The 26,502-nt window shown below is 33.8% G+C and overlaps 1 protein-coding gene across 1 annotated transcript in view; it reads left to right on the top strand.

The window, feature by feature from the left end:
- ERBB4 (erb-b2 receptor tyrosine kinase 4) overlaps positions 1 to 26,502 on the top strand; it is a 988,299-nt gene that overhangs the window by 811,681 nt on the left and 150,116 nt on the right. The window contains exon 20 of the mRNA XM_006908488.3: positions 8,257 to 8,442. Coding sequence (XP_006908550.1) covers positions 8,257 to 8,442 — 186 coding nt within the window. The remainder of the gene's footprint in view (positions 1 to 8,256; positions 8,443 to 26,502) is intronic.

Below are 26,502 nucleotides of genomic sequence, written 5' to 3'. Positions count from 1 at the left end.
ACAGCAGGGACTATTGAAGTATCTTAAGACTAGTAACAGAACTTCTAAGCCTGAAGGAGCAAGGGAAAGTTTATCTAGAACTGACAGCAGTGTGGCCTTTGGTAGAGGGATGCAGAAAAGTAGAGAGTAAGGTATAAAAATCAACCTTGTTCTCTTTTCAGTTTTCTGCTGTTGCTTTTCATTAGCTAAACCCAAATGAAAGCCAGGGGGCAAGGTAGCCTGTTGTGATCCATTTGGGTTAGTTTTACTGGGCAAAGTGGAGAAAGACGGAGACTGGATCTGGCAAAGTAAAGGGAAATATGGAGACCAATCACACAGATCATTAGTGTCATAGCTGGGAGCATAGTTTAAGCTTCTTTATTACAAATTGTATTGCAGTTTTCAAAATATCAAATTTAACTTAACAAATGTTTGTTGGGTGCATGCAAGTCTCTCTATAAAACACAACAAAAACTGCCAGATTTTCTTATAGGTTACAGCAAAAACACACTGCAGTTAATGAAAAAATCAGCATTCTTTTTGCAGTACTGATATAAGTCTGCACTTAAGTAGGGCTCAGAATGAAAATACACGAAAGGATATTCATTTGAGCTACATTGTAATAAGCAATAATTAGGACTTGGCAAAATATTAGATATGGCATAGAATGGAAAACAGTTAAAAAGAGAATGCCAAATATGAATCTAAGATTTTAAAGTCAAATTATAAAATGTTTCTGAACTTTACAAAAAAATTAATAAAGTTAGCAAACAAGCTCTTATGGAGAAATTTACTTTATGTCTTAAATTCGAGGCCCAGTAGGATATCTATGTCAAGGTGACTAGAGACATTTGAAATGTCAGTTGACACCTAGGATGAGGTAGAATGGAAAGGGGGGAATATAATAAAGATTATGTTCAATTATTAGTAAAATTGTATTGCTGTTTTACTATGAGCCATACACTGAATAAGAATTTGGTAATGGACTAATGCATATGATCAACCAATATTACTACTTTCAGAGAAGTCATTAAAGATGGAAGATACTTAGCAAATACCTTTCATAAGACTGGATTAGGTGCTATGATATGGAAGGTATACATATATAAAGTTCTATTAGTTCTTGCTTAAGGATGACAGTTGAAGTTACAGGAGTGGGAAAGAAAGCTTGGAATATAAGCACAGCATAATTCTCATGTTGGGGATATTTCAGACAGATATTTTGAATATGACGCTAATGGATTTTATTTCCTACCTTGTAAATACCAATGTTATTTAAACACCTTCAAACTAAATCAAATCATGAAAAACCACAATGTTTTGAAGTTCATTCCATGTTTTTGATAACTATGTCATATTTCTTGAAGTTATAAGATATATGGTTGTAGAAGATTATAGAGAAAAGCAGACAATATTAGGGACAAAGCCATGGTAGTAGTCTCACATTTAAGGTATGGGAGGGAAAAACAGGTGCCAATAATTGTAATAAGACTACTCAGAGAGACTGAAGATTTAGGATAGAATAAAATGCTAACTTCAGACAGAGTGGGATTTTCAAGATGAAGGATGTTCAGTGAAGCAAAATAGTACAGAAGGTCAGGAAAATGTACGAATGAGAGAATAAACCTGTTGACTGGTGAGTAGGAGGTCATTGATGACTTTTGACTTTTTCAAGACTAATTCGAATAGTTTTGGAGTGCAGGAAGTTGCAGAAAAACTAGAACCCTAAGGAGCGAAAGACTACAAAATGAACAAAGAAGCAAGGTGAGAATAGCGATATTCCCAGAGTAGAGAAATGGCAAAACTGAAGGAACTTTCATTTTTACAATATGAAGCACCTAAACATATTCGTAGATCCAATAAAGGGGACAATATAAAGTGAGGCTGAAGTTGTATGAGAATTAAACACTGGTAAAATGATTAAAGGGACAATATAGATGACATAAGAGTACATTTTACAGAGTAACAAAGAGAGAAAAGCACGGTAAGGATGGAGAAAAATTCAGTGTATCAAGGAGCAGGTAGAAAATACAGTCAGAAAGTAGAATTCTACCTTGTATAAAATCATTCACAAAGTTCTTCATTGTGTAGCACTATTAAATTTAAGATCTGGTCACCCAATGGGTGAATGATGTGGAATGGAGAGAGAAAATGGATGACTCTTAAAGTTGGAAGAATCCTTATCTTGATGGTCAAGTCCACAGAAATAATACCAGAAATTGGAAAAGAGTGCTGAGGCCTCTGAGCAATGTGAACAAACTTAAACTGATGGCATATTAATTCAGCCTGTCTAATTGCTGCTCGCTGCTCGCACAAATAAATTATTATTTATTCTAGACATGAGGGAACAGATGGAGATTTCATTTATTTTATTATCTGGGTACCATCTGCAGCAAAACAGGTTTGTAAAACATTATTATGGACCAATAATTTTATTTCATTTTTCATCACTGCCATCATCATTATCTTCTTTGTTTTCTTCATCACCATCACCCTCACTATCTTTAAGAGAGCCATTCATTTCAGGCATTCACAAATCTGCATTAAGCACAGTTTTACATGTCTACATTAATTGTCTATCTTTTCTTTTTCTCTATCCCCCTTTTTATCTTCCTTATCCTTGATACAATGAGATTTTCCCCATTTTCAGCTGGAGTAATTGAATTAATGATCCATAGACATAATGAAACAGTGAAAGTTTGGCTGACGTTAACATTTTTTTAAAAACAGAATTGCCCATAAGTTTTCACTGGCCATATGTGTTTCTGTTTTTTCTTTTTTCTTTTTGTGAAACCACTAACCAACATGAGTGAGAAAACAAGTTTAAGTGGCAAGGTATAAACATCTGAAGCCTGAGCAAAATTATACCTTAATGTGGGAAATGGTATTGCTCACTTTTATTAATGTACAGAAATGTCTTCCTTTCAGACAGAAATAGAGAAACGAATAGCGTATGCTAGAGAATAATGGTACACATGCTTCAGAGCTTTTGCTCAACACCCTGGTTGTCCCTTGGTGGTTTCAAAAAAAATGTCCTTATACAAAGCAGATCTCATTATAAAGAAAAATTTCCTTGCTTCAGTTTTCAGTGTAGCACCTGTTACATCTTTCCCCCTGTCCAATGAGAAAATCCTTTAACTCACCTCCAAGAAAAAAATGATATGAAATAAAAATTTTTAAAAAATGGAGAATAATTTTATTTTTGGAAAAATAGATAATGCCTCTGTCCATTTGTATTTACTCCAGTGGCCATAGTGACATTTTCTAGTTACAGCAGCGAAGATGCCAAAACTTCCATCCATAGGACCACACAAGATACATAACAGAGGACATTATTAATTTTAACACAGAGTAATTTATTGAAACCCAACACTCTATTATTAAAATATTGGAAGTTTTTCCCTTTCCATCCCACTCATCACTCTAAATGAGTCCACATTGTCTATTTTTTTTAATCTATTTCTCTATCCCCCCAAAAAGCCATCTGCTATTTCCTTTATGAAAAAATAAAACCTACAATTAGTGTCTCGTTCATTTTTTCTTTCTTGAAAAAAAGAGAATTATTATGCAAATACTCTGCAATTTGGTTTCAAATACTCTTTGTAGTGTGATGAGCAATTTTCCTTCATACAATTCCAGCTTTTTTGCCAGGACTTACTAATAGATTTTTTTTAAGAGAGAACTTTCATGCGACTTTTTTACACTCTTCTGATATAAACTTCTCAAACGTGTATTTAGAACAGAATTATCACTACTTGAGTTGTAGAAGAAAACAAAAACATTGTTTACATATTTCATCCTGAACAAGAAGCCTGAAATAACCTGAAATCTCTCTTTTACCTGAAATTTCATCATTTTTTTAATCTTAAGAAATGGACTGTAACAAACAGCACTCTCAGGAAGTCAGAGATATATTTCTCTGGCTTCTTCTGAAAGCATAAGTGACGGCATTTTACCTGTAATTGCAAATTTGTTGTTTGATTCTAGTTGCTTCTCAGGCACTAAAGTGTAATTTGATTCAGTTCATTGAGGTATGGCTAATTCAGGTGTTTGGGGCTGTCTTCTTGTTAACAAGACAAGCGCCTACAGTGCAAAGTGCTGATGAAACTGAAGTAAAAAAAAAAAGAAAAGAAAAAGATATTTTTATTATCTAATAAATAACACTGAGAATCAGAAATCCTGAGTCTTAAAACTGATCTTGCTACTTACTTGTCATATGACCTGGGGCAGTAATTCTCCTCAACTTGGTTTTCTCATTTTACAGCTGAGAATTACTACCTCTTTTGACTACTTTGTAGGGTTATAACAAGGATCAAAACATTGTTGCATGTTACTGATTTTGAAATGGACTATAGAGATGCACATTTAATGGAGATACTATTCTCAGAGTTTTATATTTCCTACAGTGGCTTCATCTAGGGAGCTTGTTACAGTTGGGAATTTCTGATTTACTTCTAGACCTGATTGTCTGGGAGTGGGACCAGAAAATCTGCACTTGGAATGGTAAACTTAGGTGATTCTTATGCACATGAAAGACTTAAAGGCACCAGAAAAGACATAGAAAGAATGCAATCAATATAGATTTAATTTAATTAGATATTTAATACTTAATGTCTAAATATCTAATTTGGTACTTAATTAAATTAGATATTTAATTTGACTAGATGTTTTGCTTATTTGTTGGTGTGTCTATTTATATGTGTGCATTTTATAATTCAGAGCAGGAACTGTCTGGTTTACACTTTTAATATTAATATTAATTAATATTGAATGAATCAGTTAATTCACATTAATACTAGATTAAATGATAAGTATTTTAACTTGACTATCATTCCTCTCTGTACTCTCCTTATAACTACAGTGGTTTGCTTTATTTCAGATGTTTACTGAAATATACAGAAAGTAAAACCAAAATGTTTCCATCTCGTGAGTCCAGACGGGGGCAATGTTAATAGTAATAACTCAATGTTCTGGCTTTCTTGATTATGCAGAAACACTCCAGACCCCAAAGAACCTTTCCCAAATAGTTTGGAAAGTTGCTCGGTTTCTCAGATGCACTCATATACTCATACTGCCAGTTGCAGTCACCTTGTAACTACAGCATCCTTTCTTACCGGTTCTTGTCCCCATGTGGAGTCTCTCTCCTCTCTGAGCCACCAAGAGGCCCTGCCCCTGGCACTGTTTAACAGGTACCACGTGAGGATACCAATGTCCTTGCCGGAGGTGATGTTACCACCTAGGGATGATTTGAACTTCTGTGTCACCCCAACGCAGGGGCATGAGGGATAATGTCACAGAAGTGTGGTTAGCATTTTCTCTCAGTTCTTCCTCATTGATGCAGTGATTTTTCACTGCATCAATGAGGAAGAACTGAGTGAGATTTAGAAAAGATTTATTAAAAATATATTTTAGAAAGGCAAAGCACCCTCCAAGGAGGCATATGGTTTTAGCTAAGAGCTGGAACATAGCACTGTAACAGCCACCAACAACCACCAACACAACAACAACCACAAAAGATCCACAGAAGTGGGAATGTCTGCATTATATTTGGGCCATGATGGGTGGTTCCAAAGGCATTCCTAGGTGATTGGCATGTGAGGTCATTTTGATTGATACCTGGCTGCTATATAACTCTTTGCCTAGTGCGCATATGCATACCCAGAATTCTACTAGTATTGAGATGTTCTCAGGGCAGTCTCTAGGCTGGACCCCTTACCCTGTAACTTATGTCTGACTAGCTCCCTAACAGTGATGTGTCTCAGTACTCCCCAGGCCACCAGCCCTCAAGGTGTTGCGGTGGTGGTGGTGGTCTCAGCAAGGAAGCGTAGCAACTGGTCCTCTCCCCTGTTCTGTGACTCCTCTGATGTGTCTGGGGAAGGGGGAATTGATGTGTCTGGGGAAGGGTTCCCTGATGTGTCTGGGGAAGGGGGAATTGGACCTAATCTACATGAAAGCCATGTGTCTGGGGAAGGGTTCCCTGATGTGTCTGGGGAAGGGGGAATTGGACCTAATCTACATGGAAGCCATTTGGAAAATGATGATTTTAGCTTCTGCTCGTAAAGACTAAAAAAAAAAAAAAATCTTTTGAGTTAGGCCGATACCATCTTACCAGCCTATTTCTTCAGTTTGGCCCTATATCACTCCTTTCTCCAGGCATGTGTCTGTACTGCCCCCACTATTTACCTCACATGAGACCCCAGCTGGATCCAGTAAATCCATATACTCCATCAGACATACCCCATAATTGTGAATAATCTTTAGATTCAACTAAAATAGTAGTGGAGGTTAAAAGTGAATAATGTCCTCAGAAATAGCTTTAAGACAATAATAATAAAAGTCAAGTACTTCTATAAGACTAATGATGAAAGACAATCGTCTCTAGCTACCCACCTCTCCTTTCCTTGACCCCATTTCCATTGCCCAAAGCAACTACTTTTATCTTTTTGGCAATTTCTCCAGTAACTTAACTCTATATATCTAAATGATATGCTTATACTGTCAATTCTTGTTTTTTTCTGTGTTATCCATCATGTAGACTTTGAATAGCAGGAATATACCTTTCATTTCCTTTTCATTACCTACCACCTTGCAGAAGTGTATCTTCCTTCCCCCCATTTTCCAATATAACCATATGGTGTTTGCCCTTATCAGCATTTCACATTTATGTTGTTAGGATTATATAACTATTCTCAGCTGAGCTCTGTATTAAATACAATTTTTTTCCTTGTGCATTTCTTGTGTTTCACTTCAAATTATTATTTTTTTTTACATTTTCTTAGTATTTTATGTATCTATCACAATTACTTAACCTTATTGAGTTTCAGGTAGTCTACTAATGTATTTTAAACTCATTAGGTATTCTATCAATTCCATCTTCTTGGATCACCTTTTCCAGAGCAACACATCCTATTCGAGTGTCTACCTCAGTCTGTTGTACAGTTTTTATTCTGAAATATCTCTTTATTGCTATTTCCTTGTCTCCTCAATTTAATATACTCTTTTATCCCTTGCCTTTTATTTATTAAGTACATCTAATTATAATTTAGATTTCTTCTCATTTTCCCCTCCTACTAAGTTAGGCTTCATATTTTTTTGTTTGCTAAGTCAGTTACAGCTAGTAAGCTACTTCCTATTTCTAATATTCTATCTTTATTGCCTCCTCTCTGTGATGGCTGGTGTCTGTTGTTAATTCCTTTATTATTAGTATGGTTGAATTGAGAGCAAATGGAAGTAAACATATGTATTCATTTTGCCATGCCATCTTAAACAGAAGCTCAATATAGCTTTTGTTTTGAAAAATTTCAAGACTAGTATAATGAACGTACCTTCATATAGGTAAATTGACTGATACTAAATTGTCACATATATATCACCCTCCTCTGTTTATGTGTGTGTGATATGTGCATGTGTGTGTGTGTGTGTGTGTGTGTGTGTGTGTGTGTGTGTGTGTAAGGTCATATCTGTTTTAAATGCTGATAAAGACAATTAAAATAACTTTTCATTAGAAGGTAACTTGAAGATGCACTAAAAAACTGTTTTTATCTCCATTAACCAAAAGTGTCTTTATGATGATTATTTTTTAAAATTAGAAATGTTTTCTTATTTCATAAAATTATGAATTTGGAATAGACAAATTTATATAATCTCACCTAACTCTCAAATTGTATGATTCTATGAATATGATGTCACTTATAATTTTAAAAATAAAGTAAATTTGAGTAACAGCAAAGTTATGGAGCAAAAATATTTATTCTTTCACATAAATCCCCAATGGGCATGTTACTTGTAATTGTTTAAATTTTGACATTTATGTAATTTATAAATTATACCTGTATATGCTCTTTGAATCCAGACCAATAATGGATAATTTGCATTTGGATCACCTACTCTACCTATAAATAACTACATTTGTACAAGTTACTCTAAAACCAAAGTTCCACAATATAAGTGAAGATTTAATTTCAACTTATTTGGCAGTAAATAAAATCTAATATAGTCCATTTTACAAAAGAGAAAAATACTGCTATTAATCTTATATGCATTTATTCTATAACATTTTTTATTTTGATATATGTATAGTGTTTGTGTTTCGCTTAATTTTAATTGAATTAAATCACTTAAAAATATAATAGCTACATAATGTCTTTTCATTTTTAATTGATTCCACCAAGTGAGAGTACATTTCAAAATCATTATCAGCACCATTAGTGCAGTACAAGTTACTATGTTTGTAAAGGACTTTAAACTGAAATTATGGTGTTGTACTGTTTCTTCCAGGAAGCTCTGATCATGGCAAGTATGGACCATCCACACTTAGTGCGGTTATTGGGTGTGTGTCTAAGCCCAACCATCCAGCTGGTCACACAGCTTATGCCCCATGGCTGCCTGTTGGATTACGTCCATGAACACAAGGATAACATTGGATCACAGCTGCTGCTTAACTGGTGTGTCCAGATAGCTAAGGTAAGTGCCCATCACTTCCCATGGAAATGACTTTTCTGGCTTTATATTCCATGATCTAGAACAGTTTGGCTATTGAAATGTCAAGTTTTTCAGGCTTTTTAAATATAACATATTTAATTTGCTATTAAAAGCTATATTATAGGGAGGTGTTTACATTCAAACCACAGATCAAACACATGATATACTGACATATTTTTGGATTATTGTGCTGTGCCATTCATGTTATATTGAACAGATAACAAAATAAATAGCTGACTGTTCAGGAGGAAAAATACATATACTCATGTTTGATAAGCAAAAGGAAAAGGAAAGCAATAGAAAAATTACGTGGAGAGGACCCTGTCCAGAAAAGTTGCTTTGTTAAGGTGATGAATGTTTAAATAAACAAATATCAAAATGTTAAAATTCTGGCACAGCAAAAACCTTAGAAGATTATCTAGTTCCATAATTTGAAATAAAAATTTAAGGTATGAAATTGTTTTGTCCAGTGAAATCTTACTTGAAAATCTAAACGTAGAAAACAGGGCCATAATTGTAGCAGCAGAAGGGAGTTAAGAGAGTTTTACGGTTCCCAGGTCCTTACATTAACCATCTTTAAGACCACTGATGTGCCTGTGTTGAAGATATGTATTAGACTTGTTTGACTTTTTGTTTGTTTTGGTGTAGTTTAGTGAACAAACAAAATTTAGGGAAGAAGATTGAATGTCTTAATTGTTCTCTTTTTAGATTATTTTATTAAAATAGCATATACATTTGATTTTCACCATTACAAATGGTCAAATTCTAAATATTTTCCTAAACCTTTTGGCATTTAATAGCTGTTTTTTTGTTTTGTTTTGTTTTGTTTCCCTTGGTTTGGCACATGTCCGGGATCTCAGTATCTGTGGTAATGGGGGGAGGTGGCTATGGGGGGAGGTGGCTCTGTGGTGAACTTGAGAACAACTGCTCCCCTGTAGGGGACTGTGGTTTTCCTACCAGTTACCTAATCTTCCAATTTTTCAAGCAGGGCCAGAACTGTATTTTTTTTTTTCTTTCTTTTTTTTTTTTTTAATGTGACTTCTTCAAATTTAAATCTTGGCTGAAACTTTGAACTGCTCTGGGAGCCAAACCGAGCATTCATGTCCTGCGATCCACTGGGGTGCAATTTCTGGTGTTTGTTTTTGATGTTCAAGAAACCATTTATGATTATCTATAACAAGGATATTCCTTGAAATTTTTTTTCATTCTAGATAAATAGAGCTGAGATGAGTTTTATTTCACTATTTCAACTCTTGGGTATGTTAAAATATGACCCGATATTCTATAAATTCTGCAGGTTTGTTCATGTTTGCATTTAATATAAATGCCAAAATGTTAATTTAGTGGTTTTAGACTGTTTCTTTTTATAATCTAAGAATGAATAAATATACATTACCCAAAGCAGAAATTTGAGATAATTTTTAAAATGTAACCCCCTCCCCCAAAATTCGAAGGAAATGCCGGTTTTAGTTTTATATACCATAAATCTCAATATAGTTTCTAATGGACCATGTATTACAATTTTGTGAATAGTACACGATAAACTCACAACTGAGAGGATTCGTTATGGTAATGAAGTTTCAAATATAACCCTTCAAAAAGTGATTTATTTATTTAAGAACTTCTATAATTTATAAGGTGAGCTAAATATGCAGTAGGAATTCTTAAATCATCCTAGCATAAATGAAAACAAAACTGTTTCAAATTTCTTAGCTCTTCTCTATATTTTCTGCAGTATTCTCCATAATTTAGGTTTTGTCCTTAGGGATACATGGCATTAATATATCATTTATGCAAGACTATACACTCTAATAATAGAAAATACTTTGAGTTCCCTGAATAATCATACTGTTTTAAACCTTTTTGCCTTTGCAAATGTCATCTCTTCTGCTTAGAAATTTTTTCCCAGAGCTTCTTGATTCACATAACATCAACACTGATTGGGGTCCCTTTATGGAGCCCTCCCTAGTCAACCTCTTTCTCTTTAAACAGAAGTAATTTTTCCTTTTCTGTGGTAGTTTTGGTTATTGGTATCTTGAACATATTTTTATTATTTAAATGTTATTCTGTGTGTTTATATAACTCTCTGACTACATGGCAAGTTTATTTAATCTTTAATCCTTCAAAACACATTTGTAGACTTCTACTGCATGTGTCAGATACTATGCCGACTGGGGTGTCTAGGGGTAAACAACTTGAGCATGGGCCTGCTTCTCTATGTATACCCTAACAGCATAAACAGACATTCAACAAACAAAGCAATTAAATATAGGATTAAACACTGTGGTTCAGATTTTGAAGAAAAATAATTATGAGGGGGATTTCAGGGCAGACCTCAGTGAGTCTTAAGGGATAAGACCTTGGCTTTTAGAAGAAAATTGAAGCAGAGGAAGGATTACGTGAAGCCCTATAAATATGGTGACTATGTAATTTATCATCTAAATGAAACAATTTCAGGAGTGAAAAGAGGCTCTATTCCTAGTTAGTCTAGGGCAACAGGTACACAAAGATCCTAAAAAGAGCAAGGCATGTAGTAACCCTGTGTAGCCTGAAAAGTTTGGATTTTATTGTAAATGCAGTAGGTAGTTATTGAAGTATTTTACCATAAAAGTGACACAATCCAATTTATGTGTGGAAAATAGATTGAGACATTGTAAGAACCCAAATGAAGATAACAGTTAGAAGTCTGGGGCTGATTAGAATGAGGAGACATAAATGGAATTAAGATACGTTTTTGAGACAACTTTAAGGGATTTGATTATTGATTAGCTGTGGGTGATGAGGGACAGGAGTATGGCGGTACTGTGTCCTGAGATGGAGAAGGTTGAGGGATTGAACTCATTTGTAGGAAAAAGTGGAAAGTTCAATTCCAGACATGGCAAATTGATAAAGCTTATAGACCATGAAACTGGAGTTGTCAATTAGATTGCTGAATTTGGTCAAGACTATAGATATGGATTTAGGAGTTATAGACATCAAAATATATGGGAAGATAGGGGATTACTTAGGGACTGAGTGGGTCTTATTCATATTTCTTATATATAGTAGCCATTCAATAAAAATATTTAATAAATATTTTAACTCAAAGAAAATTTAAAAATCTATTCTTAAAGAGTGAATCTTTTCTTGATCTTTTTCCTACTTTGAGGGCAGAATTATGTAGTAGAAATAGCATTAGGGTCAGAAGAACCTATATTGGTATGTTGATGCCCATTTTTTGGTTTTATGAGTTTTAGTAAGTTATTCAGCTTCTCTAAATTTGTTCTCTCAATTTATGAATAAGGTTAATAATTATTACATTTGTTTCTCATCTGCAAAATGCGTAGATAGTATCTACCTGTGGTAGAATGAACAACGACCCCCTGTCCCTAAAGATGTTATGTACTGTCTCAAGTATCTATGAGTATATTATGTTACCTGTTAAAAGGAACTGTACATATTTGATTAAATTAAGGATTTTAAAATGGAGAGATTATCCTGGATTACCCACATGGGCCCAGTGTAATCCAGGACCTTATATGAAGGAGATAGTAGGATCAAAGAGAGAGAAGATTTAAAGATGGAAGCAGAGTCAAAATAATGAGTCTTGAGGATGGAGGATAGGGCCATGAGCTGAAGAATTTATTCTACTTCTAGAAGCTGGAAAAGGCAAGGAAACAAATTCACCCCTAAACCTCCAGAATGAATCCAGGCCTGCTGATAAATTGATTTTAGACCAGTGGAACTGAATTTGATCTTCTGATGTCCATAGCGCTAAGAAAATAAATTTGTATTGTTTCAAGCCACTAAACTTGTGGTAATTAGTTACAGCAATAGAAAACAAATGCAGTTTTTCACACAGTGCTTTGCAAAGATTAAATTAAATAGCCTCTGTAAGGTGCCTGGCTCAGCTCCTAGAACGTGGTTTTTAAAAACAATTTCCTTTTATTAGCTAGAGGTTGAAAACCTCAAAACAGAGAATTGTTTTATAAATGTCTATAAACTATGAGTAACATGGTCTGAGTAAAGACAAGTATTTTATAGATGGCTATTTCGGTAACTTAAAGGCTTGTTTTCCTTTGCTTTCAAATTTTAGCAAGATAGACTCATGAAAGTAAGTGAAATATCATCATAATTGCTCCATATCCACTTTCTTTTGGCTGTATCTCTTTTTATTGTTGTTGACAAAGCTGGAAGTGGGAGTGGTGATGCTGTAAAATAACCAATTTACATTACATTTGTGTTATAAAATATCTCTGGAAAGCTAACAGTATATAGAAGAAATAATAATTATAGCAGCTATAGTTTATTCATTTATTAATTCGTATCATCACAAACCTATAGGGTAAGTATTATTAGGTCTGTTTCACAGATAGAGAAAGTATCACAGAGAATTTAATTTACATGATTAAATCCACACAGCTAGTAAATAAATACTGGAACCACTAATCTATGTTTTCATATATAAGGAAGAAAGTGTTTTGAAAATATTTTCATCATATTTTAAGTTTTCTTTCCATTCTTCCATTGGTTTGTTATTCTACAAAATTTTTTGTAATAGAAGACACAAATTTAAACACCAGAATTGCTTCTTATAGGCATTCATATTTTCTCTGCATATGCTTCATTTAAAACTTGCTTTAATTTGGTAAGCAGAGCCGAACATGTTATTATTTAACATTCATGTAATGCCAATGCCTTCCTGGTGCTTTATGAATCCAGTATAGAAGATAATAGTGACAATTTCTTCTCTCACAATTGTTGCTTTCCAGTTGAGCAAGCAGCTTAAAAGACAGCAGATTCTGAAGTGTATGTGAGTTTAGAGTAAAGAATCTTCACGGTGAATAACACTGATTGAGTCCATGTGGATAAAGCATGTCTTACATTCCTGGCACCTGCGGTGCTATATGTCTATCACATTATTTAATCTTTATTGAAACTCTATTTATAGTTAATAACTTCATTATTCTCCCAGTTTACAGATGAGAAAATTGGGGAAAGTTAAGTCCTGAAGACACACCATAGGTTGAGATGCCTGGATTCTATAATGGGAAACTGATGCCTGAGCCAGGTCTTTAAACCATTCTGTACTTTCTTCTCTAAACACACACACACACACACACTCACTCTCTCTCTCTCTCTCTCGCTCTCTCTCTCTCTCTCTCGCTCTCTCTCTCTCTCTCTCGCTCTCTCTCTCTCTCTCTCGCTCTCTCTCTCTCTCTCTCTCTCTCTCTCTTGTTGAGGGATGGCAAGGAGTATGATGTTTTCTCTGTCATTATGTCTTATCATTAATCCCATGAAAGAAAAAGATTCTATGGTGAATAATACCTTTTATTGTCCTCATGAGAATTTCTTACTGCATTATCATCAGCATCTAGGTCACATTTTCAGGAGAAAATTCTAGTTATTCATTCATAGAGGAATTTTTTTCAGCTGGCGTTTTCCTTATAAAATATTACAATAAATCCAGCTCAAAACTGTTCTTTGAATTATTATGTTGTATAAATACTTATTACCAGTGACACTATAAATTAAGAATCAAAAATGTGTAGTTTGGCACTAATGTGTGTTAAGCTTACCAACTTTAGAACCAGATTGAATAGGTATAAATCCCAGCTCCACCACTTATCAGCTATGTGGTCTTAGAAAAGTTAGTTAATTTCTCTGTGCCCCCTGAAAATAGGGATAGTAACAGTACTTACTTGATAGAGTAATTATTAGAATAAGGTAATATTTGTTAATGTACTAAGAATACTGCTTAACATAGAGTAAGTAATGTACACTATGTGTTATTTGGATAATATCTTACATAAAAACAAGAAAGACAATTACATTCATAATTAGAACACCCTAATGATGTCATTTTAAAAATACTCAATTTTAAAATCCCAGGTATAAAAGACTAAGCATTTGTGCTTACACCATACTTGGAGTAAAAGGACATAATCACCCATTTAATATTTTAGAAGAAAGAACTTGAGCCTTTCACCCTCCTAAGATTTCCTACACTGTTTCCTAGGATGCTGTTCTACCTGTGCTATTATTGTGTCCTCCAATTTTTGTGTCAGAAAATTGGATTATTTGTAATATTGAAAACATGGTGAAACCACCAGTGAACTGTCAGAGATCTGAGGTGAGGAGTAATTCTTTGAATAAGATAGTTTATTACTAAAGAGAAGCAGAGAAAATTCTAGCTATTCAATCTCAAGGTAGAAAAAGTTAATATTGGGTTGACTTCCTATTATTGCACATTTTAGTTCCCAACTCCTTTCTAAGGAAAATGTTATTTGAAGCATTTATTTATTTATTTATTTATTTTTGCTGCTACTGTTGTTACTGTATTTATGAAGCATGAATACTGAATACAGGCTGCTATTACTTTTCAAAATTTTGAAACCTTCCTCAGAGCATTACTGGGCTATTTTATTTTATTGTCATATTTCCTTCTGGAGCTCTAATTGATTTGCAGTATAATTCAGATGTAGAGTCTTAACAGCTTTCTTTTCAGTAGTTTGCTATTGAAGCTAGTTGACAAGATGATTCTAAAACCATATGTCAGTGATCTGTTGTATACTTCAGGACAATTCATTACTTGATTAAGTTGTAAATTGACCCAATCTTAAAATTCTTCCAAAAGGAAATGAAAATAAAAATTATTCTATATTTTCAAGAATAAAAAGTAACCTAATATATTTAACCAAAATAATTTAGATTTTCCCTATAAATAAAAGACTTTCAGTCATATTTTTACAAATAGATTGATTCAAGCATTTATTTTCTGAGAAAAGTATTGTTCAAAGATCTGCATGACTTTTAGGCCAGTTTAATAGATTTCTTCGGTTAAATTTTTTTTTTTTTAATTTCACACTATACTTTGTCCCCAAATTACTCTTGAGCAAATGAGAATTCTGTTGTGAAACCTGACTTTTTAAGGCCATTGGGAGGTGTCTCTGAATCTTTATTTTTTTGTTGTTTGTTTGTTTGTTTGTTTTTACTATTTGTGGCAGAGTGGGAGTTAGTGGGAGGGGCAAAGAGAAGAAATTTTCTCAATTCAAAAACATAATTCACAGCATTTGGAAGAAGAAGAGATTCCTGTGTTAAGACATGAATCCTTTCGCTACACAAAGACACAAGATTCTCCTTAAGTCTTGAATGTGTTACATGAGCAGAACCTTCATTTACCTTCTTTCTTCTTTTTCATTTTTCTCTAGCAGCAGCTACACAGTGACAGTAAAATGTAGTTTCCTATTTGATCTAGCCATTTTCTTCTGTATAAATAAGATTAATTCAAATCTGAATATCTGATGCCAATTAAATTCATAAACTGGGTATTGAAATTTTTGATTGGTTTATGGTCAAGACCAGATTCTATATGTAGATGTGACCTCAGTCATATCTATGTATTTATATAAATATAAAAAGTTAATGTATAAAATTTTAAAATAATATTCTAAAGAAGGGGCAAAACACTACTAATATTCTCAAAAAGATAAAGTTGGCACTAATTACATTTAATAATATGATAATGATATTTAATACTATATAGAAGTTTGTGAGTACCAATGTACTGGAAACAGCCCATGGGTATGTTTTAACATGGATAAATTATTATATTTCATTAAGAAGAGAAATATTAGAATTAGAAGCCATAGTGTTAGGAACATAGTTAAACTTCCTATATTTTAAAATAGAAGAGAAATGTTAGAATTAGAAGCCATAGTGTTAGGGACATAACTAAACTTAATTAATGACAATTCACAATTTAAATTAAAATGGATTATATTTTGTAGTCATATAACCATAATTTGGGAGAAATAAGAATGTAAGGTTGCTTAATATTTATATGTTTACTGATATTATTTAACTTTGAATGCATTACATATCCTGATGAATTAGATCTTTTGGAAAATTCAATGGCATAAACCTGACTCGATACTAAAGTTTTATTCAAACTAATACTTTCAGTGACTTTTCCAGAGTCATGCTGCAAACTAGTTCAAGGATGAAAAACTGAACTCAGAATTATAGACAGATCATTGATTGTTTCATGAAGAAACAATATTCTTTATTTCTTAAAGCAGTAGTTTAGTGGGTGAATTTTTCACAATCTCTCTCCGCTTCTCAGATCCACGTCTTAATTACACACTTGAGATTAGAATCCCAAAGGAGAATATTTATGGTCTTCTTTAACCAGGAGGGATTTGTTTATTAATTTAAAAAAATAAGTATGATGTAGCAGGTACTATCCCAAGGTTTGAGGATTCAAGAAAGAACAAGAAGAAGATCCTCTATTATAGTTTTTTATATCCCCCTGGAGAATAGACACAAAAACCAAATAAACAGAAATACTGCCTTTTGTAGTCAAAATTACTGTCCAGTTTTTTTTTAGTGAAGATTACTGTCCAGTTTGTAGTGAAGATTACTGTCTAGTTTTTTTTTTAATTATCATTTTTAATTAATTTCTTTAAGTTAGTTTTAAGTATACAGTATATTGGTTAGACATCTATATAGTTCATAAAACTATCCCCCCAATTGCTCCCTCCCTCCCCTGACCCTCCACCTATCTATTACATTAATGCTAACTGCATTTAGAAGGAAGAAGTATTGTGTTCTAGTTGCAGCTGTAGCACTTATCATCTGTATGATTTAGGCAAATCTCTAAATCTATTTCCTTACCTATAAAATAGGCGATAGCCTCCATTTGTCTAGCTGTTGTGATGATTAAAAGATATCATGCATCAACTATGCACATTTGCTACCAAAACTTCAGTGCCTGGTAGATATTATTATAATATTAAGTAAAATGATAATACTTTATGTAATATTTGTTATCACCAAAATTAAACATGATTTCTGTAAGAAGACAGACTAATGTAGCAGAAAGACTATGATCTATAAGGAAATAAAATCTTGGTTCAAATCCTGAATCATAGTTATAAAAGCTTTGAGAGTCATTTTCTCTTTTACCAAATGAGAATACTTAGCCTTGTATAACCTATGTTTATCAAATTTGAATTAATAAATAAATGAGAACAACTGTTAGTAATCTGAAAAGTTAGACAAAAAAATTCTACAGAAGAGGATTATATAAATTATTTATTAATTTGTACTCATTTTTATAGTCCTTTATTCACTCATATTTATTTATATTTTTTATTCATTTGTACTTATTTATTAATGTACTCATGAATATAACAAGATTCTGTTGAGAACCTACAATGATTATAATGGTGAAAGAAAATAGATTTTTTGAATTAGAATGATCTGGCTTTGAATCCCAACACTACCAGTCATTAGTTGTGAAATTTTGAGCAAATTTCTTATGCTCTCTGAACTTCCTTATCTAAACATCAGGATAATAATATTTACATCATAGAGTAATTGTAACAAATAAAGCAATAAAACAAGTCACTATAAACATGTTGCCTGACACATAGTATTGCTTAGTAAATATTGACTTTTTAAAAATGACACAGAGCAGTGCTCTCAAGTTCAGCCATTTCAGAAGAAGATTGCTATACTTTTATATAAAGAGTCCACTTGATTTTTTTTCCAAGAAAAAACTCGTCTTCACAGAGTTTTCCCATCTTTTTCTATGTTAAACAGAAATAAATATGATCTGATATAAAGATTGAAAAACATCATATTATTTTTTTTTTCTAAGTTAAAATTATTTCAGCTTGGCACTCTCCTATGAAAGTTAGTCAGAAATTCCATTTTACTCATGAATTGGGAGGTTCCCACAGGGATTCTCCTAGGGATGTTGGAGAATCTGATGAGGGCTACAGGGTGGTTGGCAAAGAGGGGCAGGATCTCCAGTTCTTCCACCTTTGTAACTGATACATAAACATGTTCCTCATTAGCTCTGTGGAAGCAGAGCTCTCCAATCTGTCTGTCAGGGATGTGCAATCATTATAGCTCCCAAATCATCATTCTTCTCTCTTTTATTTGGCATGTAATGTAAGTATTTATTGCTCATGTGTCTAGATCTGCCGAATGGCTCTGGGATCATGGCCATGCTCCTTATGCTCTTTTACAAGTCAGGAGGCTGTCTGGCTGTCAGCTGATCTAGACTGAGCTGCTCGGGTAGATTGGGGTAATTGGGCTCTGCTTCACCTAACTACCCGCTTCCATCAAGCTAGCCAGAGCATGTTTCCACAAATCCTGCCTCATGGTGCTCAGTCCCTCAGGGGTTGGGCATCCATCTAGATGCCATACCATGAGGGATGGACCTAGGACCTCTGTGGGTACAGAATGAGAGTAGGAGCATAGGTCCTTCCACCTCCGCCCCATTCCCCAGCCCCTTCTGGAACTGCCACCAGTCTACTGGAATTCCCTCCCACTTTAGTCTTGGAGAACCTAACTTTTTTACTTCAAGTTGTTGAGTTCACCTCTTTCACGCTCTACCCTCACCTCCACTGCTAGATAGAAATAAGTCCATTTCTCAAATGCAAAACCTAAGCAAGGCTTCTGCCCTGGAATTGCAATTTTATGTCTTGCAGCACAAAAACCCTAAAACCTTTCAAGATGGAGAGTTCAGACAAAAACACAGAATTTGCTATTTATTCTGAAGAATCAAGCACAAAACACAAATTGATATCTTAATAAAATATTTTGCTGTGTATACAAAAGGAATGGAAAGCAATAGAAAGAACCCAGTCCAGAAAAGTTTCTTTGTAGAGATGGTGAATCTTTCAAAAAAAATGAATATCAGAACGTGTTAAAATTTTGGCACAACAAAGAGCCCCAGAAGATCATCTAGTACCTGTGTTGAAAATGAGGAAACTGAAGCTTAAATGGATGACAGAGTCCATTTCAGACCACATTGCTTCTTAGGGACAAAGTCAGGATCTGAATCCTTATACTACCTTGGCACCCCAGGTGCCCTAGCCTAGATCAGCTGATGACCAACATCTTTTACTCTGACTCCACAAGATTTATGAGCCCTTCATTTGAAATTTAGGTGAAATAACTACTGTAGTATTACAGAGAATCAGTCTATACCTCTCGTGGTAATGTAAAAATGAAATGAGAGGCAGAATATGAAATGAGAGGCAGCTAGCTTATTTTTATGTCTGAGTACTTCGATACTTTTAGTTTATCTTTGAAAGGTTTTTTTTTTTTTTTTAATCTCTCTTTTCCACCAATAGTTTTCTCTCTCCATTTTATATCATAATGGCTTATAACATTGCAACCTCCCAAATTGGTGATAAAGCACCTGGCTGAATTTGTATCGTATTTATCCCATCCCTGAAACAACCTTATGCTTTTTATTTATGTGCCAAATTCTCATTGCCTTAAAGGAGGACAATGTTTAAGAGGTAGTAAGGGATAAAAGAGAATCTCAATTGTACGAGATGAAAATGAAGTTTATTGACGCAGTTTCTAGAGCACAGGCCCCAGAATTGCACTGAAGCCTTAATTATTTCCTGGGGTTTGCATGAAATATGAAGGTCTCTCACTTAGACAAGAAGTCATTTAGTTTGTTTCTTGTCTAACCTATAAAATAGCAAGCTTCCCTTTTGCTTTGCTTTGCCTGTGGCTTTGTTTGGCATGCTGAGCAACTCTAATTCAGCCTGGAAGTTACTCCATTCTTGTAAGTGGCAGAGGTTTTCATTCAGCTACCATACACATTCAGAAAGTAAAGAGCTTAATTTCCTTACTGTAAATTCATGCTTTAGCTAGTACTCGTAATGTACTTTTTTGACATAAAAGTGAAAGCTATCCAATCCAATGGATTAAATTGTACTTCAGGTGTGTAAAGTGCTCACAATTACATCTATTAGTCATGATTATGTGAAGCTTGGTATGGTAGCAGATTTTAGGTACACAGTGATTTCTCAAATGCAGAGTAGCAAGACTGGCATATATAGTTTATGGCTCCCCTGTAGCTTTTGTTTCTAAAACTGTAGAGGTAGATGGGTGTTGCAATATTACTCTCAGGAAGTTGCGATATATATACATGATTTTTCAGATGTATGTGTGCGATGTCATTTTTCCACAGATTTAAGATGTTTACAGTAATTCAGAGAGGTAGGACTTACATTTTGCTGCACATAGGAGAAACAAAGGATAAGGAGATCAAGAAATTTGACTGGAAACAAAAAAAAAAATCATACTGACACTCAAGACAAAACACAGATTTATTTCCTTCTACACCTGCCCAATTCTTTCTCCAGATAGCTCTTTTTAAATCCTTATTATTTTGAAATAATTGTAGAGTCACAGGAAGTTATAAAAAATTTAGAGAGTTTCCCTTGTTCTTCACCCAATTTCCCCACTGATAACATTTTGCATAACTATGGTGCATGATTGCAACCAAGAATTTGACATTGGTACAGTCTACACAGCTTATTTAGATTTCACCAGTTTTACATAAACCTATGTGTACTTGCATATGTGTATAGGTCTATGCAATTTTGTCATATGTATAGATTCATATAACCACTATCACAATCAAGATATAGAATTATTTTATGACCTCATACCATCGCTTTATAACCACACCCACCTCCGTTATTTGTTTTTAATTGTACTCCAGTCTTACTCTGATCAATATTTGTAATAATGACTTATTTTTTGACATCTTTTGAATTTCATACATTAAAATGGACATATACTATTCTGAATACCAAGTTATCATTAGTAATTAGACAAAGACTTATTTCAAAAAATATACTCTAGTGATTTGCACAAAAACATTTTATAACAGTGGCTATACAAAAGAGGAACCTGGTTGTGTATAGTTCTGTGACATAGGAAGGATGCAACAATCCAAATGCTGTATTAGATTGTCTTACAATTACTTAGTGGCAACATCTACACTCCTACTTCAGCACCTTCTAATTATCATAGGAATGTGGTTTAGAAGGTCACTGGCTGCAGAAGAGAGAGAGTCCAATCAAACCCAGGAGAGCACAGAGCCAGAAGGGAGGAAAATTAGATTAATAAGGAAGATAGGCTGAAAGTGAATGAGAGAAAGCAGGTAAGGCTTTATGCCAATCTTACATCTTCTGAGAAAGTTTGAAAATTTAGAATAATTGTATTTAGTAACAGACACGATGAAAAATATATACATAGCTTGTATGATATGTATGTATATATGTGTATACAAACATATATATACACACATATACACAGTTGTACCTGTATCTGATATTTCTTTTTATATGTCTATATATCTTGAGTATAATTAGAAAGAATTTGTATTTTAATTATAGAATAGTTCTTTAGCCAAAATTACAAAACATCCAATTTAATATGTATATAGAGAGAGGAATGTAAAATGGGGAGAGCAATTATTGTCATGATTAGGAATATTAGGCTAAACAATATTTGTACAGATTTTTACTTTCCATCATTTAAATTTGGTTGATTAAAAGGAGCTGTTGGCAGATGTTATTTTTTATCAGGCTAAAGTGACAGGTGAACAGAATGAATGTGTAACTGTAGAAAGGAAGGGGGAGCTGAGTGGCTATGAGCACATGAAGAAGAGTGTCTGTGGGTCAAAGATTTTATCCTTCATTAAGAATCCTTTTCCTAAGTTCAGTATCTACCCCATCACAAAGTGAACAAAGGATGAGTTTAATGACAGTCATCTATCAGCTGGCCACATTCTAAGCTTCAGGATCCAGCTATTCCCAATGCCCCATGCCTTGACAAGGCTAATTGTATAATTACAATACTACATCACCCACTCCTAGTACACTTTCACTGGCAAGGACTAGAACTAGGGACTCTGATGATTATGGCCCCAAGCAAGCACATTAGCATGAACAGTTTACTAATGGGGCTGCTCTATTAGAATCTGCAGTATATAAGGTTTAAGCCAAGGATTTTGTTATGAAGTCTCTTGTAGATTAAATGTCAGACTGAGTTGAGCTTTAAAATTAAAATTATTTTATTTTTAAACAAAATGAATGATTACATTTTCATATTTTTTCCTGCTATGTATTAAGAATTGCCAAAGTTACTCTGTTAAAATGACATAGAATTGATAAAGCTTTCACCAAGAATGCATTACTTGCTAACTAAAGGACTATCCTTAAGCTAATTTTTATAGAATTGCATAAAGAATTACATAAAATATAACTAATATGGGTTAGAGTGGCTTCTGTGGTAACAGTACTGTTCTTCATCTGGGTACTGGTACTCAGTTTGTGAATATATGTGTGTATGTGTATATATGTACGTACATGTGTGTGTATATGTATATGTATGTATATCTTTTTTTAAAAGTTTGAGTCTAGTTGTATATAGTTTGATTTAAAATTTTTAGATGGCTATTTCTGTAAAGCTTTTAGCATGTCAAGTCAGAACATCAGCCCGAAATGACTCAGTTTCTATCATAGAGTAGAAGAATGTATGGCAATCCTTAAACCAGGTGTGTATAGCCAATGGTCCTTCATGATGGGGTTGATAAAATTTCATAAATTCTCCCCAGTCCTTGGTAAGAAACTAATCTTGACTGGTGCTGATCAGAGCCTTCATGGAATAAGTTGTCTTGTCATAGTTTAGTTTTACATAGCTCATAATAACAGTTAATGGCAGTAAAAATAGTGGAAATTATTTACCTTATGTCTCCTTAATCTAAATATCCATGAAACAAGACCAATTCTGAAAGAATAAAATCAGCTAACACTCATATTGAGGCTATGCTTGCCATTGGGCTAAGGCCTTAACATGGAATACCTCTTTTAATTCTTACAACAACCTATAAGATAGATAAATACTATTATATGTTTAAATGACTTAATATATGTCAACTACCTTGTACAATGCCTGGTATGTACTAACGTTTAATAACATTAGCTTTTATTACTATTATTATTATTATCATCACACTTATTGTTCATATTCTCATTTTAAATGAAAATACAGATTTAGAGAGATTCTGTAACCTGCCCAAAGTCACATAGCTAATAAGCCTGAAGGTGTGATTCTGGCACAGGTAGTCTGCTCCTCAGCTTGACCTAAACGTTTCCACATACTGCATCTCTCAGGGCCGTGTGTTGTGTAGCTGCTGGAACAGGGCAAGGCACCAACCTCAAGTTAATAGTACCCATGCCTAACTAGGTTTCCCTCTTAATTAGATAACTGAGGGAAGTATACCTTATTTCCCAACATAATCAGTAAAACTTAAAGCATAATAATTTATCTAGGCCAAGTATTTTGTACCATAATTTTATGGAGAATATGAGAGAGCACACACTATGCATGTGTTGATATAATGACTTGATTATTTTTAGACACCATCTTAGTCACAGCTACTCATTATTATCCTCCCATAATTTTTTAAATTAAAACATAACTAAGTGGACTAATAATTTATTTCATAACTACATTTATCTGAGAATATACCAGTCTCACCCATTGGATACTTATGGGCTAACATTATATCAAAATGTGTCTTTGCAGTTCAACTTTAACTTCAACCTGGAGAAACAGTCATCTCTCCATGCTTATTCTCCTGTTACAAGTACCCGAGATCTTATTCACAGGTGCCCCGAGGTGTCTCGCCACAAATTCCTCACATTTTTCATCAATCATTGAGGTGGTGGAAAACTTTATATATATATATATATGTATTTTAACTTGAATTCCCCAAAAGACTGGCTTGGAAAAACATTATTGAAAACTTTTTCTAAATCAGATTCAAGATATTACAGCAGCATCTGCTAGAGTCTGTCAACATTTTCATTATAAACACATATTTTCCAGGTTTATTTCTTAGCTGTAAAATTTTCCTGTGGACTGTGATGCAAACATCTCTCCATGCTTATTCTCCTGTTACAAGTACCCGAGATCTTATTCACAGGTGCCCCGAGGTGTCTCGCCACAAATTCCTCACATTTTTCATCAATCATTGAGGTGGTGGAAAACTTTTTATATATATATATATATGTATTTTAACTTGAATTCCCCAAAAGACTGGCTTGGAAAAACATTATTGAAAACTTTTTCTAAATCAGATTCAAGATATTACAGCAGCATCTGCTAGAGTCTGTCAACATTTTCATTATAAACCCATATTTTCCAGGTTTATTTCTTAGCTGTAAAATTTTCCTGTGGACTGTGATGCAAAATACAGAATTTCAGCCCAAAGCAATTTTTATTATCATCATTCAAATTGAGATTTTTTTTTTCAAGTTATGGTTGTTTTTAAAAAAAATGCCACTAAAGTCAAATACTTTGGGGGACAGCTACATATTTTAATCCCTTTTTAAAATGCAACATTAAAAACAATTTGTTCCTCATAAGAAACAAAGAAGCCAATAACTAGAATCTCAAGGCCTGAGGGGAAACTTTGTGAGCCCACATGGATTTATTTCCTTATGATTGGGGGGCTAATTTGATATTTAGATTAAGATTTTTAATATTACTATAATAAACTTTCAAGAAATTGGCACCATATGGGGCTGAAAGAAATTGAATTGTAGGCAAGGGAAAATCACAATAAAGACTGGAACTGCAACCCACAGAAATAGTATTCTCAAAGCTACCGATGTTGCTGCCATCCAAGAGAGTATCTTTGTTTTGTTCTTTCTGCTAGTGGCTAAGTCTTAAGAAAGGCTGAAAAAATTTATAAACTGTTAAAACATTGGAGGAACTAGTAGAATCAGGAGTTTTATCAGATAGCAAATCAACCCCCATTGCAACTTAATTGAATTTCTTGTCAACAGAAATTGCTACATTGAAGTTCTTGATTTTTCTATCCCCAAAACACATAGTACACAGGCAGGAAAAATATGATTCCTTATTTTGACAGCTTACTCTTCTACCTCTCTATATAACAGGTATTTAACAGGAAAATACTACCTGAGTATACTCTTCCCTGTTGAGACTGAATGAATTTTAAAACCTTTACTTTGGGTCAAATAAGGCTGGTTAATTAGCCACATTTTATGTCCTCGAAGAATTGTGACTTCAAGACTTGAGAGGAATCACTCCTGAGGGAGTTCTGGTCATTAATAATTTAAAAACTTCAAAAACACATTCTTGTGTAAGTAAAAGGGAACTTGTATTTAAGTACTATGATGGGGAGGAACTAGGCAGAAGAAATTTTACTACCTTGGCCACTCATAGTCAAAACTATCAAATAATATTCCCAATTCCCTAAAATGGGTGAAATAAAATTTAATATACATTTTCAAGACAATAAATAAAATTTAAAATAGATTTTCAAGACAACTTCTGACACACCTCATCTTCTCACTAATAAATGTAGCAGATACTACGTCTTTAAGGTTATACAGTAATTCCTCATTTAATGTCATCAACGGCTTCTGAGATTTTAAGCAAAACAATGTATAACAAAACAATTTTACCATAGACTGATATAAACAAGAGTTAAGTTTCCACACCATCCCATCAATGTTATAACAAAACCATGTAGACCGAAACAGCATCATTCAAGGGCCTGCTGTATATATCTGAACATAAACATAGCTATAGAGGATAAGGAAGAAAGGTACGGAATCATTAAGACTGCTTGCATTGGCCCTAATAAAGTGAACTTACATGTGCATCACTGACAAAGCCTAAGAGCTGATTTCAAATTCTGTATAAATTTTGTAATTATGAAAACAGTTTAAAAGTGTTAGGCAAAATACACACAAATGTCAGAAGAGAGTTACCATGGGTAATGCACATCTAATATCTTTTACTAGTTTCTTTCTTTCCAGGAGCCCAAACTAAAAACATCTAAATACAGGGAGGCAGAACGATCCCTTAGGAGGCTATTTAACTGTTTGCATGAGAGATAAATGATGATCTCAACAAAGGCAGTATCTATGGGCATTAGAGCAGGAAGACAAAATGATTCTACAATTACTTGGTGATGAATACATGATTGTGTTTAGTAAAGTGCTTGGTAAATTACTATACGTAAAATAAATGGGAAATAGTCTACTCACCTCTCATTCTCAGAGATTAGCAGACTCTCAAATTAAAAGACTTTTGGTGCTTTGGCTTTAAAAAAAAATTAGACTAACAAAATTTGGCCTTTTCTTTACATACAGTTTTGATTTGGTCTTCTTGGTAAACTATATTCCTTGGCACAAC

The sequence above is a fragment of the Pteropus alecto genome, unplaced genomic scaffold (genome assembly GCF_000325575.1).
Source record: "Pteropus alecto unplaced genomic scaffold, ASM32557v1 scaffold182, whole genome shotgun sequence".
Classification (NCBI taxonomy): domain Eukaryota; kingdom Metazoa; phylum Chordata; class Mammalia; order Chiroptera; family Pteropodidae; genus Pteropus; species Pteropus alecto.
The sequence above is the reverse complement of the archived record's forward strand: the minus strand, read 5'-3'. Positions and strand labels throughout refer to the sequence as shown.